The 17631-nt window shown below is 37.3% G+C and overlaps 1 protein-coding gene across 1 annotated transcript in view; it reads right to left on the bottom strand.

Moving 5' to 3' along the window:
* Window positions 1–5662: 5662 nt before the first annotated feature.
* BLTP3B (bridge-like lipid transfer protein family member 3B) overlaps window positions 5663–17631 on the bottom strand; it is a 118397-nt gene continuing 106428 nt past the window's right edge. Inside the window, exon 21 of the mRNA XM_045780137.2 lies at window positions 5663–17097. Coding sequence (XP_045636093.1) covers window positions 16978–17097 — 120 coding nt within the window. The 3' untranslated portion in view covers window positions 5663–16977. The remainder of the gene's footprint in view (window positions 17098–17631) is intronic.

The raw sequence follows: 17631 nt of genomic DNA, 5'->3' as shown, positions 1-17631 counted from the left end.
TTGTAGTACTCTGTTACAGCAGCCCTATGAAACTAATACACCAGGTTAAATTATATATGGTCACATGATAAAAATTATTAAATGGTCAAATGATAAAACTCATTCCCCTGCATACACTCTAAATTCTCTTGCCTTCCTCTTATTTTATTGTACTTGGTTAAAAAAAAAACAAACCCTGATTAAATCTACTTCTTAGCTGTATGACTATATCTGTATGGTAAAACCTGGCTTGAGTAAAATACACGACCATTGGTGTCACTTAAGATACATGATTATTTACTGCAATCGGACCCTAATGCTGTTTGGCAATCATATTGTATTTCTCTACTCCATTCATTCTTCCTCTCTCCTACAAAACTCTTTCACATCCTCTCTCTCCTAAAGCCTCCAACTACACCTCCCTAATCCTCACTCTTAGCTAATGACGTCACCATCTACTTCAATGAGAAAATACAAATCTACATAAGAAAATTTTGAGCTCCCATGGCATCACCTCATCTACCTGCATTTGTCCCCATGTTCCTTGCACTCTATCTGTGCTACTGGCTAAAACCAGCCCTTGCACTTGTGTACCATACACCATCCCCTCTTCCCCAAAGACATTGCTCCAAAAATCAAAAATGTCTTTTTTCGCCTCCATCATAAAACTTTCCCTATCAGATCAATCCTATTGGCTACTATTTCTCCCTTCCTTAAAAAACAACAACAACAACAACAACAACAAAAGAAAACAACTAACAAACCAAACTTTTCTATCCCTCTTCCCTTTCAGATATAACCCTCTCTCCTTTCTTCATGAAATGACATTTAATCATTTGTCTTCTGTGTTTATACTCGATTACTACTTCAGAAAATCTTGCCTTAATTATTAATGGTGCTCTTTTCAAATGCGTTCCTGTTTGGATTGTAAATTACATGATCAGCCTATGTTTTAATGTAAAACTCCTTCAAACAGTTATGCATGCTCATTCTTTCCAATTTCTCACTTTTTATCCTCCCCTGTGCCCCACTTCAAATAGGTCTTGCCTCCACTACTCTAATGGCACTGCTGTTTTGAAAGCCACCAACCATGTCCATATTGTTAAATCTAATGGTCAATTTTCATTCCTCATCTTTTTGACCTTTGAGCAGCATTTAACACAGCCAATCATTCCCCACTTCAACATTTTCTTCACTTGGCTTTCAGGGCACCACACTCTTGTGATTTTCCTCCTGTCACTGCTTCTGGGTCCCCTGTCCTCGTTCTTTCTCACCTCTCTAACCTCTGAACACTGGAGTGGCAAAGAGCTTAGTCTTTAAACCTCTTCTGCTTTTTATCTGTACTCCTTCCCTCCTTGCCATTCTCCTAAGCTACTTAGGGAAGAAGCTAGAATCCATTATACCTTCCCCACAATGCCATCCCCGCCAAAGAGATGTGTTCAAGGAACAGTAGATGATTCCTAACTTTGTCTAAGGAAGAGGGTTATCTGCAGGGATTTTGTTTTGCTGAATGTGGGTGTTTGATCACAAATGAATGATTCAGGTCCAGAGAGGTCGAACACTCCACTAGGCATTGCAGTAAATTGCTCAGGTCAGAAACCACAGACCAACCCTAGACTCACATTTCACTAACCACATCCAACCCAATGGTAATTCCCCAATGGCTGCACCTTCAAATCATATTCTGGTTCCAACCACTTCTCACGGCTTCTGCTCTTTCAACAGTTCTGTCTCTACTTGTTTCAGTTGCTGATGTCACATAAAATTACATCTTCATACACTGTGTCTCCAAAAATATAAACTAATAATTTTTGACTGCATTAGTCTCTTAAAGTATACAGAAAATAAAATACGGGGTTATAAACCAAAACTACAGTAATACTAGCTTTTAGACTGATTGTTTTTTAAAAATTCATTAGTCTCTTAAATCTTGTAGAAAACAAAAAGTACAGTGACACACTATTGTTACAATAATACTAGCTTTTATAATTGCCTATGTATTTACCTTTACTGAGATTTTAATCTCTTCATATGACTTTAAGTTACTGTGTAACGTCCTTTCACTTCGATTTTGTTTGCTTTGTTTTTAGTGATGACATTCATGACAGTTAAGAGTGCTTCTGAGGACACAAACTTTGTTTAAGCCTTTTGGTAAGTAGTTTCTATCATAAGAAATTCATGGCCTTTAATGCAGCTCTACTTTTGAAAGCCTATCCTAAGAAGATAATTCAACATGTAGACAAGATTTGGGCACAAAAATATTCATTATAGAATTATTGACAATTGGGGAAAATCCAAGTGATTAATCATAGAGCAATTGTTAAACAAATTTTAGTATATCTGTTCAATGAAGTATTAGATAATAATTAAAATTATGAAGAACCAAGTGATATGGGGGAAATGCTCATGATCTATCAAGGACAAAAAGTATTTCATGATTACATAAATGTAAATGTCAAGTAATTTGTATAATTGGAAAATAAAATAATGAGAAGTAACATTTTAAAAATAGTATGCTCAGAAGATATTTTAGAACTAATTGGAGGGGTGCCTGGCTGGCTCAGTAGGTAGAGTTATGGGACTCTTGAGCTCTGGGTCATGAGTTTGAGCCTCATGTTAGGAGTAGAGTTTACTTGGATGCAAGAAAGGGAAGGAAGGAAGGAAGGAAGGAAGGAAGGAAGGAAGGAAGGAAGGAAGGAAGGAAGGAAGGAAGGAAGGAAGGAAGGAAAGGGGAGGGGGAAGAGGGAGGGAAGAAAGGAGGAAAAGAAAGAGAGGAACCAAAACTACAAGATAGTTGTGATAGGTGAAATAATGACCTGCAAAGATTCACTTCCCTCCCCAGAACTTTACAGTGTTTTCCATGGCAAAAGGGATGCTGCAGATATAATTAAGGTCCCCAATCTTTAAACAGAGAGATTAGTCTGTATAGTCGAAGTGAGCCCAAACTATTCACAGGAGCCCTTATAAGTGGTGATCTTTCTCCAGGTAGAGACAGAAGAGATGAGACAGAATGGAGAGGTCAGAGAGATGTGAAGTGTGAGAAAGGCCCAACCTGCTGTTACTGACATTGAACACAGAGAAAGGGTGTCCCAAGCTAAAGAATGTGGTGACCTCTAGAAGCTGAGAACAATTCTCAGCTGAGAAAGGCAGTAAGCAGGGAAAGGAGACTGCAGCCCTAAAAGTGCAAGGAACTGATTTTGGTCAACAAACTGAATGTGCCTGGAAGCAGATTCACCCCAAAGACTCCAGAAAGAAATGCAGCCCTGCTGACACCTTCATTTCGGCTTGCGTCACCCTAAGACGTGGACCCAGCTGAGCCACACCATACCCAGACTTCTGACCTACTCCACTGCGAAATAATAACTCTGTGGTAGTTTGTTAGGGCAGCAATAAAAACCCAATACAGAGGGTGAAACGTGGGAGGTCAGTCAAACAACGAATGCCATCAGTGCCCTAGGTTTTCACATATTTTTGACCATAGGGACATGCATACTCTGGAAGAAAACTTAACAGCAGTAGAGTTATCACCAAGGAAGGATTGGAAAGGGACAAAACAGTTTGTCAAAGGCACCAAGCCCCTCTAATATAATGACAATGAGGGGATAAACCTGTTTGGTCAGCCATAAAGGCACTGCTTGGGAATGTGGGTAGAAGTAAGAGAGATAACTAAGGAAGGGATTGTAAATATAAATGTTGAACAAACGTGTGAGCTTAAGTATCTGGGAATGTAGTTTGTCTACTGACTCTGATCAAGTCGTATGGTTAATTTAATTACCGATCCACATTGTCTCACTTCTTTCTCAGGCAGCATCTCTATGCAAGACTGACTAGGAAGACATATAGAATCTCACTTTCCTGTGCTGTGTTTAAGTTATCCCGGGACTAGAATAACACAGGTAGTCTAGGTTTAAATCAGGGTTGACAGACGATGGCCAAGTACCTCCTTCCATAAAGCTTTACTGGAACATAGCCATGTCCACTCCTTTACATAGTCCATGGCTGCTTTCACTCTATAGTGGCAGAGTTGAGTAGCTCCCACAGAGAAAACACAGCCCGCAAAATACTATCTAGCTTTTGGGAAGTAGATAGCAATACAAGCCTTTCTCAAGAAACTAGGAAAGTCTCAAATACACAAGCTAACCTTACGCCTAAAAGAGCTGGAGAAAGAACAGCAAATAAAGCCCAAACCAAGCAGGAGAAGAGAAATAATACAGATGAGAGCAAAAATCAATGAACTAGAAACCAAAAGAAAAGTAGAACAGATCAACGAAACCAGAAGTTTGTTCTTTGAAAGGATTAATAAGATCGAGAAAAAGAAAAAGAGAAAGGACCCAAATTAATAAAATCATGAATGAAAGAGGAGAGATCACGACCAACATCAAGGAAATAAAAACAATTTCAAGAACATATTATCAGCAACTATATGCCAATAAATTAGGCAATCTGGAAGAAATGGATGCATTCCTAAAGATGTATAAACTACCAAACCTGAAACAGGAAGAAATCGAAAACAACAGACCCATCACCGGCAAGGAAATTGAAGCAGTAATCAAAAAACTCCCAAAAACAAGAGTCCAGGTCAAGATGGCTTCCCAGGGGAATTCTACCAAACATTCAAAGGAGAAGTAATACCTATTCTTCTGAAGCTGTTTCAAAAAATAAAACCGGAAGGAAAACTTCCAAACTCTTTCTATGAAGCCAGCATCACCTCGATCCCAAAACCAGACAAAGACCCCACCAAAAAGGAGAATTACAGACCAATATCCCTGATGAACATGGATGCCAAAATTCTCACCAAGATACTAGCCAATAGGATACAACAGGACATTAAAAGGATTCTTCACCATGACTAAGTGGGATTTATTCCTGGGCTGCAAGGGTGCTTCAACATCCTCTTCAGCATCCACAAATCAATGTGATATATCACATTAATAAATGAAAGAACAAGAACCATATGATCTTCCTGATGCAGAAAAAGCATCTGACAAAATACAGCATCTTTTCTTTATTAAAACTCTGCACAGTGTAGGGATAGAAGGAACATACTTCAATATCATAAAAGCCATCTATGAAAATCATTGACTATCATTCTCAATGGGGAAAACCTGACAGCTCTTCCCCTAAGGTCAGGAACACAGCAGGGATGACCACTGTCACCACTGTTGTTCAACATAGTACCAGAAGTCCTAGCCTCAGCAATCAGACAACAAAAAGAAAAGGCATTCAAACTGGCAAAGAACTCTCACTCTTCACAGATGACATGATATTCTATGTGGAAAACCCAAAAGACTCCACTCCAAAATTGCTAGAATTCATAGAGGAATTCCGCAACGTGGCAGGATACAAAATCAATGCACAGGAATCAGCTGGATTTCTGTACACTAACAATGAGACAGAAGAAAGAGAAATTAAGGAATTGATCCCATTTACAATTATACCCAAAACCATAAAATACCTAGGAATAAACCTAACCAAAGAGGTAAAGGATCAGTAATCTAAAACCTATAGAACACTTATGAAAGAAATTGAGGAAGCCACAAAGAAATGGAAAAACATTCCATGCTCATGGTTTGGAAGAGTAAATATTGTTAAAATGTCTATGCTACCCAGAGTGATCTACACATTCAATGCAATCCCTATCAAAATACCACCGACATTTTTCACAGAACTGGAACAAACGATCTTTTTTTTTTTTTAAGATTTTATTTATTTATCTGAGAGAGAGAGAGACAGCGAGTGAGAGAGGGAACACAGGCAGGGGGAATGGGAGAGGAAGAAGCAGGCTCCCAGCGGAGGAGCCCGATGTGGGGCTCGATCCCAGGACTCTGGGATCACGCCCTGAGCCTAAGGCAGATGCTTAATGACTGAGCCACCCAGGTGCCCCTGGAACAAACAATCTTAAAATTTGCATGGAACCAGAAAAGACTCCAAGGAGCCAAAGGAATGCTGAAAAAGAAAACCAAAGCTGGGGGCATCACAATGCTGGATGTCGAGCTATATTACAAAGCTGTAATCATCACTGGCACAAAAACAGACACATAGATCAATGGAACAGAATAGAGAGCCCAGAAATGGACCCTCAACTCTATGGTCAACTGATCTTTGAAAAAGCAGGAAAGAAGATGCAATGGAAAAAGGACAGCCTCTTCAATAAATGCTGCTGGGAATATAGGACAGCCATGTACAGAAGAATGAAACTGGACCATTTTCTTACACCACACACAAAAATAAGCTCAAAATGGATGAAAGACCTAAATGTGAGACAGGAATCTATCAAAATCCTAGAGGAGAACACAGGCATCAACCTCTTCAACCTTGGCCACAACAACCTCTTGCTAGACACATCTCCAAAGGCAAGGGAAACAAAAGCAAAAATGAACTATTGGGACTTCAAGATAAAAACCTCTGCACAGCAAAGGAAAGGTCAACAAAACTAAAAGGCAACCTCTGGGATGGGAGAAGATATTTGCAAATGACATATCAGATAAAGATCTGTAAAGAATTTATCCAACTCAACATCCAGAGAACAAATAATCCAGTCAAGAAATGGGCAGAAGACATAAATAGACATTTCTCCAAAAAAGACATCCAAATGGCCAACAGACACATGAAAAAATGCTCCACATCACTCGGCATCAGGGAAATATAAACCAAAACCACAATGAGATACCACCTCACAGCAGTCAGAATGGCTACAATTAACAAGACAGGAAACAACAAATGTTGGCGAGGATGTGGACAAAGGGTGCCCTCTTACACTGTTGGTGGGAATGTGAGCTATTGCAGCCACTCTGGAAGACATATGGAAGTTCATCAAAAGGTTGAAAATAGAGCTACCCTATCATCCAGCAATTGTTCTACTAGGTATTTACCCCAAAGATACAAAATGCAGTGATCTGAAGGGGCACCTGCACCCCACTGTTTATAGCAGCAATGTCCACAATAGCCAGACTGTGGAAAGAGCCCAGATGTCCATCAACAGATGAATGGATAAAGATGTGGTATGTATGTATACACACACACACACACACACACACACACACAATGGAATATTACTCAGCCATCAGAAAGGATGAATACTTACCATTTATATCCACGGGGATGGAACTGGAGGGTATTATGGTGAGTGCAATAAGTCAATCAGAGAAAGACAGATACCATATGGTTTCACTCATATGTGGAATATAAGAAACAGTGAAGAGGATCATAAGGGAAGGGAGGGAAAACTGAATGGGAAGTAATCAGAGAGGGAGACAAACCATAAGAGTCTCTTAACTATAGGAAACAAACAGGGTTGCTGGAGGGGAGGTGGATGGGGGGATGGGGTAATTGGGTGGGGGAATGGGGTAGCTCGGTGATGGGCATTAAAAAGGGCACATGACATGATGAGTACTGGGTGTTATATGCAATTGACGAATTAGTGAACTCTACATCTGAAACTAATGATGTACTACTATATGTTGGCTGATTGAATTTAAAGGAAAAAAAATTCTATCTAGCTCTTTACAGAAAAAAATTGTGCTCACTCCTGGCCTAATTGGGCTTAAATGAATGAGGTAAATGGAAAGACTTACGTTCAGGTTCAAGAAATAAATTACAAATATTCAGGATAGGAGACCTAAATCAATAGTTATGCGCATGAATGGAAAAGTCCTGACGGTTACAAATCAGCACAAATTACATATGGAAGGAGAAAATGTCTTGAAAACCAAGTAAATACTCTTGGACTACCCTAAAAAGAAGCATCTGGACTAGTAGTGTGGTTCTCCTGAAAGCAACCAAGCTCCAATATATGTATACTCATCTCCAACCTGTTCTCTGCTGAAAACTTCTCTGGTCAATTGATACTTCTTTCAGACTTTGGCTTAGATGACATCTCCTCTGGGGAGCATTCTGATCCCTGGGTTACATGCACTTATCATGGCACGTAACACATCATATTGAAACTGAAATTTACTTGTGAATCTCCCCCACCAGACTGAATCCATGTGGGCAGGAATACGTAGCTGGTATCCTAACACCAGGCCCTCTGCCTGTCATGTACTAGTTTTTAAGCACATTTTGTGTTAATAAATCCCATTGTATGCACCAGTCAGACCTCACGGTGGGAAGTATTTGGCTTCAGTGACTAGTACTGTTGATTCCCTACTCAAATCCATCTGCTTCTCCTACAGTCTGGTAGGCAGAGCCCCTTTTAACCAAGTTCTCACCTCTGTGAGGCCACATATTCAGGGAAGCCCTGAAAGTGGTCAAGTTTAGCTAGTGGTGGTTTAGGCAGGAATGCGATGTATTTCAATATAGGATATAAGGGCGCATCTATTGAGGAATTTCTGAGTTTTATTTAAAAGGAAAAGAGGAAAAACACCCTCTTCCCCCTTGCCTATGGGTGTGACTGTGTAGAGGTTTTCTTGGAGTTGGCTGTGACACCTTACAACCACAGGAAGGTAAGCATGAGGCTAAAACGCCCTGCACTGATGACAGAAATGAAAGCCTAGAATTCTTGCTAACATCAGTGAGCGTCTAGAGCCACCCTATCTCCAGATGTATTGTTTTGTAATATTAAACAATAAACCACTTCTATTTAAAACTTCAAGGTATCACTACTTTTAGGTGGGTTTTCTTTTAAGTTATAGACAAAAGCACCCAAACTTATTTAAATGACATTTTAAGAGGGACTTTGGCAAATTTGGGTACATCCAAATGACAAATAATGGTGAAGTCTTTGGAAATTGTCTTTCGAAGAGTAAGGGATTCGGGATGCTAAGCCTAGAAAAGAGACTTGGCAAGAGACAAAACAGCTTTTGTAACGGGAGTGAAAACTGTAGGACCAACATGTAGTAAGAGGGAGATATCCTAATTCACGAATAGGAAAAAAACGGCCAATTAGAACTACTTAAAACAGAAAGATTTATGGGGTAGAATGTTTTCTCATTAGGAATTTCAGCTGTAATTTGGTGACTCCCTGTTGGAAACTCTGGACTGATTTTGGGTGGGAGGCCGAACTAGAGGACTCCTAAGTTTCCTTCCAACTCTTCCACAATTTTATTGTTTAATATATTGCAATACTGATGGTACAAGCAGGAAGGAAGAATGAATGTAAAATCACCAATGTATATTTTTATAATATTTGTGCTTCAATTTCTAAAATTGGTCACAATATAATGGCCTCTGGGCATATTAACGAAGCTGTGCAAAAAGTGAACAACCACAAAATTAAAGTTAAAGCCTACTCAGCAAAATATACTTTTACAAGAAATTGAATTCTGAAGGCCAAAAGGAGGGGAGGGGACTTATTAAAGATACATGTAAAAATTGCAAAGTATTAACTGTGCCCCCATTAAAATTATGGAAAAGGCTTACATACATGTTTATAGTAATTCTCAAATGTCTGTACTAATGCAGCAAAAACCTATCATTTTTAATAAAGATATACTTGGCCTTGGCATGTTTTTATATTGATACTATAATATGGGAATGCCTTAGATTTTGGAAATCTATAGAAATGGGATATAAAAAAGTTGCTTACCTTGCTTATTCCATATCCCTCTTTAGACTCTTTTGCCTTTGTAACTCTAATGTTTCATATGGAAAATCTTTTGTTCAACTGCAAGGGATGAAGAAACTAAAAATAATCAGAGTGAAGACAGCAGCAAATGATTATCATACTTGTGCTAATAATGCTAATAAGTATTATGAAGCAAATATATTGAATTTGGACAGAATTGCTATACCAATGAAATTGCTCTCCACTAGCAGTGAGCATCCTCACTCAATTTTCATGTCAAAATTAGGACAACATAGGCAACAACCTCTACGACATTGGCCAAAGCAACCTTTTTCATGACACATCTCCAAAGGCAAGAGAAACAAAAGATAAAATGAACTTGTGGGACTTCATCAAAATAAAAAGCTTCTACACAGCCAAGGAAACAGTCAAAAAAACTAAGAGGCAGCCCATGGAATGGGAGAATATATTTGCAAATGATGCTACAGATAGAAGACTGGTATCCAAGATCTACAAAGAACTTCTCAAACTCAATACATGAGAAACAAATAAATCATAAAATGGGCAGAAGATATGAACAGACACTTTTCCAATGAGGACATACAAATGCCTAACAGACACATGAAAAAATGTTCAAAATTATTAGCCATCAGGGAAATTCAAATCAAAACCACACTAAGATACCACCTTACGCCAGTTAGAATGGCAAAAATCAACAAGACAGGAAACAGCAATTGCTGGAGAGGATGTGGAGAAAGGGGATCCCTCCTACATTGTTGGTGGGAATGCAGGTTGGTGCAGCCACTCTGGAAAACAGTGTGGCGGTCCCTCAAAAAGTTAAAAATTGAGCTACCCTATGACCCAGCCATTGCACTACTGGGTATTTACCCCAAAGATACAGACGTAGTGAAGAGAAGGGCCATATGCACCCCAATGTTCATAGCAGCATTGTCCACAATAGCCAAAGCGTGGAAGGAGCCGAGATGCCCTTCAACAGATGACTGGATTAAGAAGCTGCAGTCCATATATACAATGTAATATTACTCAGCTATCAGAAAGAACGAGTTCTCAACATTTGCTGCAACATGGACGGCACTGGAGGAGATAATGCTACGTAAAATAAGTCAAGCAGAGAAAGACAATTACCATATGGTTTCTCTCATCTATGGAACATAAGAACTAGGAAGATCGGTAGGGGAAGAAAGGGTTTATAAAGAAAGGGGGGTAATCAGAAGGGGGAGTGAAGCATGGGAGACTATGGACTCTGAGAAACAAACTGAGGGCTTCAGAGGGGAGGAGGGTGGGGGAATGGGATAGACTGGTGATGAGTAGTAAGGAGGGCACGTATTGCATGGTGCACTGGGTGTTATACGCAACTAATGAATCATCGAACCTTGCATCAGAAACCAGGGATGTACTGTACGGTGACTAACATAATGTAATAAACATTAAAAAAATTAGAATCTTAACAGTTGTGGGCATATCATTTATTGAAGAATTGAATTTCTCCATGTGCCAATTTTTGCACATTAAATTTAAGAATTTCCATACCAATTTTTTGTTTTAGGTTTTAATTCAAGTGAACTCTTTACCATAAATCTTTTTCAAGTGCTTTATTATTGGAATACTGCCCAATGCTTTTCCTTACACTGTAATTTACTATGGTTACTTTCAAAATTTTCTGCACTGATTATACTATGTTTCTATTTTAATTGGAGTGATTTTGTGAATGATGGGCTTTGATCATACCCCTATAATTTCACTCATCTCCTTTAGAGATGCTTCTGGTCTCTACTTACTTAAGCTTTCATATACTTATTTTTCATTCTCATTTACTCTTGATGACATTTGTGATTCAGTATTTGAGTTTTCTGTCTTATCAGCCAACACAATTCTGCCGAATGGCCACAAGATAAAGACTAAATCACCTCACTGTACTTTCCTAATCTCCATAATGCTCAACTATTTCTTCACTAAAGGAGCAAATATTTTTTCATATACATAGTAAAGAACTGAGAAATTTTACTTACCATTCAGTTTAGTATAACTTTTAAAGAATGAATTGACTTTTGATTGATGACATAAGCAAACTGAAAATAAAATATAATTTATAAGTTTTATAGTACTTTTTATCTAAATGGTTTCAAATCTTTTAAAACCCAGTTAATTCTTCCTGATGATTTAGTGATGTTTTCTTCTAAGAACAAAAATTATCCCACAGTTTTATTATACAAATAGAAAAAAGGCATTAAGTTGATTTCATATATTTTTCCTAAGTTTCAAATTCTCACACCTGATACAACTATACAACTGTTAGCAACACATATGCTAAATTTCAATACTGTAACAGTAACACGATTTTCCCTCCACTGTACAATGATTCATTAGATAATATCTAATGGTTGATAAAAACTATCATGCCTACATTTTTGCTTCCTGCTACCTTAATTTTTATATTTCTTAAAAAAGGCAGCAAAAATAAAAAATTTATCAATTATTATAATTTAGTAAAGAAATGAGTATTTTTAAAACATTAATTATTGCTTTAGAGTTTCTATATCCTGTGTAATCCAGCTTTCAGTATTTTACATTTTCTAAAAGTAAACTGAAGTGTAGTTCAAAATTTACTTTCCTGGGACGCCTGGGTGGCTCAGTCGGTTAAGCATCTGCCTTTGGCTCAGGTCATGATCCCAGGGTCCTGGGACGGAGCCCCGAATTGGGCTCCCTGCTCAGCGGGAAGCCTGCTTCTCCCTCTCCCACTCCCCCTGCTGGTGTTCCCTCTCTCGCTGTGTTTCTCTCTGTCCAATAAATAAATAAAATCTTAAAAAAAAAAAATTTACTTTCCTTAGCATCTCTAGGCACAAGCTGAAATGAGATTGTACTTTAAGGAATTAGGCACAACTCATCCTGGGTATTAGTCAATTTGTCAAAATTGGAAACTATTTCAGCCACTACTCTTTCGGCCTTATTTCCATTTTGTTTAGCTGATAGGACTGTCAGATCTTGACAGCCACAACACCATATGTTACAATCAAAGCCAGATGACATTTTGGCACTGTAGCAGTTTTATGAAGTGATGTGCTAATTTTGTTTTGTGATGGTTGGAGATAAATCAACTACAAGTCCAGATATTAAAAATTCTGAAGAAAACAGTACGGCAAATTTCTCCATTCCCCACCTTTTTCTTTCCCTATGGACTCAAAGAGTCTGACCCTTTAAAAAACTACCACCACCTACTTTCTGCCTATGCCCCATCTCCTCTCAAACCAACTGAGAGGGAAAACTTAATGCATTAAAAACATCCTTGATACCTTATCCATTCATTTTAGTCTTTCAGTGATTTATTGAGCACCTACTATGTACCAATCACTGTATGAGGCATAAAGAATACAAAGTTGAACACGGACAACAAAAACACAATTCCTGTCCTCATGGAGTTTACAGTCTAAAGTCTACATTAATCAAATACATATAAAATTACGAAGATGTTCAATGCTAACGAGAGGTATGTGTTCATGTGATAATATACAACAGTGGGTCTTACTGTGTGACTGAAATTAAGGAACGCTTCCCTGAGGAAGTGATGAATGAGCTAAGATCTGAAATACAAATAAGAATTCAGCTTGGCAATGAACAGGGGAAGGCATTTCAAGCCAAAGAAACACAATGTTCCTATGGTAGAAGAAGCAGTTTAATTCTCACTTATTCCATATACTTCAAGGGCAATGAGTACCAATAAGTAACTGAAACATGGTATGCAATGAGGCTAAGTGGTAGTAAGAACAACTAACCTCTACTGAGTGTTTTTTTTTTTAAGATTTTATTTATCTGACAGAGACAGCCAGAGAGCACAACTGGGAGGAATGGCAGAGGGAGAGAGAAAGAAGTAGACTCCCCATGTAGGCCAGTAGGCACCCCTGAACATGGGGTTCAATCCCAAGACCCTGGGATCATGACCTGAGCAAAAGCAGACACTTAACCAGCTAAGCCACCCAGGTGCCCTAATTGAGTGTTTTTAAAATTATGTGCCTTTGAGACATTAACTCTTTTAATGCTCAGAATTATACTAAAAAGTAAATAGTGGCTCTAATATATAGGTCACATAAATATTTTTGTTTTCATCTTAAGAGCAAGAAAAAGCCATTAAAATATCTTAAGCTAGGGGTGAGAATAGGGGTAACAGGGGCTGCCTTGATTAAAACTGCACTTCAAAAGAGACTTCTGCCTGCAGTAGGGTGGATCAGAGGAGGGCCAGAAGAGTTGTAGGAAGACGAGTGAGGAGGCAACTGCAGTAAAACAGGCAAAAGATGCTGATTATAGCGAGGGAGGTGGTGAGAAGTGGAGAGACGCAGACACATTTGAGAGGTTACAGAACCTGGTAAAGAACTGATAGTGTGGGGAAAAGTTAGGGAAAGTGTCCAAGAGTAGTTCAAGGTTACTAGTTTGGGAACCAGGGTGATATTGGTACCATTCACTGAAATAGGAAATACGTTGATTAGAGTGGAGGTTAAAAAAACCTGTTAAAGTGGAACTCCTGTAGTGACAAATATCAAGTAACTACAATAAAAATCCAGAAAGGAGTTTCTGGTTAATTTTTCCACATATATTTTTGTGCAATCAGACATCGCCATTCCTACGTGGCTTAAATTAACACTTCATCACAACTAATGTCACATGGTGGTCTTCTGAAATTCCAGGACAAAACGAGAAAAGAAAAAAAGACAAGACACCGAGAAAATGTTTCTGATGTACAAAAAATTAAAAGGCAAAATATGATTACCATTTCCTTCCCTGATCATTAACATCTCCGCTAGAGATTTAGGGAAAAAAATCAAAATATGGCAACTTTTTTTCTAATTTATGGTCATTAAATAACTCTGGTAAGTCTATCCTAGGGTTATTCCTATACTTCTCACACTGTGAAAAAAGTTGGGGTTAACATAAAAATTCTCCCACTATCTTTTAAATAGTGTGAAAAAATATACACACATCACACACACACACAATTAAAAATATATTTATCTTTAAAAGAAAAACAGATAAAAGAAAGTAAGTGATTCCTCTCCCTACCTCTGGCAAAATCTGTGAACTAATGATGAAGGTAAAATAAAAGCATATATCTGGGATCTAAATCAAAAGGTCAAGTTATTCATTGTGATTTCAGTCAAATCGCTTGTTCTTTTTAAGCCTTAGGTTTTTTTTTTTAACTTCTAAAATGTCAGTAATACCTACCTCCCAGATTTGTTGTGAGAATTACATGAGATAATGTTTCTGAAAGTGTTTAATGAATTTTACATCTCTATAAAAACAGTACTCACTATAAATTTTAAAAAATCCAACAAAGCATACAAAACGCTCAGACCCATGTTAATTATCACCCCTACTGTTTATATACTTTTCTTGAGAAGGTCAAGTAAACTGAAAAGGAATAAGGAAAATATTCAGCTTCTGTAACGCTAAATGATTACACCATAAATTGAAAACTTCTATGGAGCAAATAGGTCAATCCTGAGAAACTGTCAGCTCTGAAGACATTAATGTCCCATCAATCCTGCTTTTCTAGAAGAGGCTGTTTTGTTGAATACATACCTACAAATCAAAAGTACTCTACACTATAGATACAAGCTGTATGTTTTAAATCTTTAACCAGACCTTTGCTTTAATCTAAGACTACGATATAGTTTTAAATTAACATGGTTTAATGGGATTTTTAAAATACTCTGAGGTAAAAAAATTAACAATTTAATTTGTTCTTTGCTGTATCCTTAGCTCCAAAAGCAGGGTCAGTATTTTTTTTTTTTTAATTTATTTGACACAGAGAGAGCACAAGTAGGCAGAGTGAGAGGCAGAGTGAGAGGCAGAGAGAGAGGGAGAAGCAGGCTCCCTGCAGAGCAGGGAGCCCCATGTGGGACTCGATCCCAGGACCCCGGGATCATGACCTGCGCCGAAGGCAGACGCTCGACCAACTGAGCCACCCAGGCGCCCCAGAGTCTATATTTTTAAATAATATCAATGAAAATGGATGTCACAGAAGGAAAAAAAAAAGGCCAGTATTGTTTTCAGTGAACTCTAAATCACTCCAACACTTAATGTAAATGAAACATGTATTTGCATCTAAGTATTCAGATATAGGAATGGCTATATAAGTCATGCCAAACAAGCAAAGCACCATAAAGTGTCATAATGTTTAAAATTTTCAAGTATCTTAAAGAAAGAGCAGTCTGAGCTGTTTCATATTATAGCTTAGATATATTTATGTTTTAAGAATGTTAATGTTAAAATAGACCCTACTTAGTTTAATTCTATCAGAAATATATTTTAAATCTTTAAAAATGTCTGTTTCTTAAGCACTCATAAACTTATTTCATAACACATGATTTTCTCTCTCGTGTTGGTTTCAACCTTAACAATCCCTGGAAAATAGAATTCAAAATTTACCAATTATTCTTATTATAGAAGATAGTATTTGTGTCACATACACCTTTAATCAAAACTAGCTTTATAAATACAATATGTGCAAACATCTACCTAATGATACTACAAGAATGGTATGAAATTATTTTACGTATATGAAAAGAAAATTCTCTGAAAACATTCCCCTCCTTAAACAGAGAAAGGATAAAGAAATAATAGAAATAGTATTAATTAAAATTCTTATATTTACAAATGCTGCCAAATTTAGGATAAATTACTCTTTCAGTTCTAACAATAACTGTTCAAAGGAATGTACAAGTAATGCTTTTTAAATCAGTTGGCCATATACTGTAATGTTTTGCTTTTTTACAGTTTGTGCTTTTTATTTTTACATTTGTATGATCCTTTTAGTTGAAAACTATACCTTTAACTTATACAATTTATTCATCATTTTAAATGATTTCTTTTTCACATTCTCAAGTTACTTTATAAGATCAGTAGGGTGATGATTTTCGAATTTTCAAACCCAGTCAATATAATTTATTAACTTGATTGGACTTTTCCACAGTAATTAAATAATTATAGATTTAAGTACATAATTCTAATAACATTTAAAATGTAAGCCTCCTTTTAAATTACATTAGCCCTAAAAGCATTTGAATCTTTGTAAATAATAGTAAATTATTAACAAATAGTGATAAACAAAATCAGCAATCTGTGAGAACACAACAGATTTCCATTTTTCTTTTTAAAAAGTGCCTATAATGTGATATCAAAATTAGGAAATGACATCTTCTTTCCATTAGGCATGTGATTATTTTACAGTATGTGTTGACTTCCCTCTCTCATACCAGTTTAAAAGAGTTTGGTTAAACCCCCAAACACAAAACCACCAGAAGACTGTAATGCCGTACCTCCTACTTTCTAAACTGGCTTTGGAACAGTCACCACTTCATCACATTCTATTTTATTTTATTGTCTTTTCATGAAAAGGAAAGTCTTCCACTAACTGGTAACATAACATAAATATAACCTCCCTACACCAGAGCTATAATTTCAATTTTTGACTGCCACTCCTGCTATTCAACTGTCATCTTCTTTATATGATGAAGAAGAGCATCTTTTTCCAAGTGAGCCTCTGCAAGAGCCATTTTAGCTTTGGCCAATTCCTGTTTAAGAGATTCATTCTCTTCCATGAGCTGAAATGATAAATGTGGAAAATAAGATAATTTAATCATTTTCAGAAAACACAGACTATTCATATAGTATCTAAAGGTGTGACACTTGGGACAGTAAAAATACCCAATACTGGTGAGAGTACACTTAAGCTGAAATTGCTTTGAGAAGCACACTTTAAAATATTCATAGATTTGACCCAGCAATTTAAAACAAGAATTCACTCCTAGTTTCCAAATCTAATAGTGATTTTGTTTAATTTCAGTTTCTCTGGACCTCTCTGTGTTTCTACACACTGCTGGCCTTGCTCTTCCTTCCTAAGCCTCTCTCTTTTGCCTTTTATGCCTCAGCTCCTTCATGTTTATCTCTTTCCACCTACAGACTTTACTTCTTTTCCTCTGCTGTTTAAGAACCCTTAAATTTTACTATGTTGTTAGATTCCATAATTGGTCATCTTATCAATTGAGTCACTCTCTTAGATGATCTCATCTACTCCTATGGTTCTAACTACCACATAACTTGATCCAGCATGAACCTCCGTCTCGATCTACAGACCC

Source organism: Ursus americanus, chromosome 17 (genome assembly GCF_024610735.1).
Source record: "Ursus americanus isolate L20-20 chromosome 17, mUrsAme1.1.p, whole genome shotgun sequence".
Taxonomy (NCBI): domain Eukaryota; kingdom Metazoa; phylum Chordata; class Mammalia; order Carnivora; family Ursidae; genus Ursus; species Ursus americanus.
The sequence above is the reverse complement of the archived record's forward strand: the minus strand, read 5'-3'. Positions and strand labels throughout refer to the sequence as shown.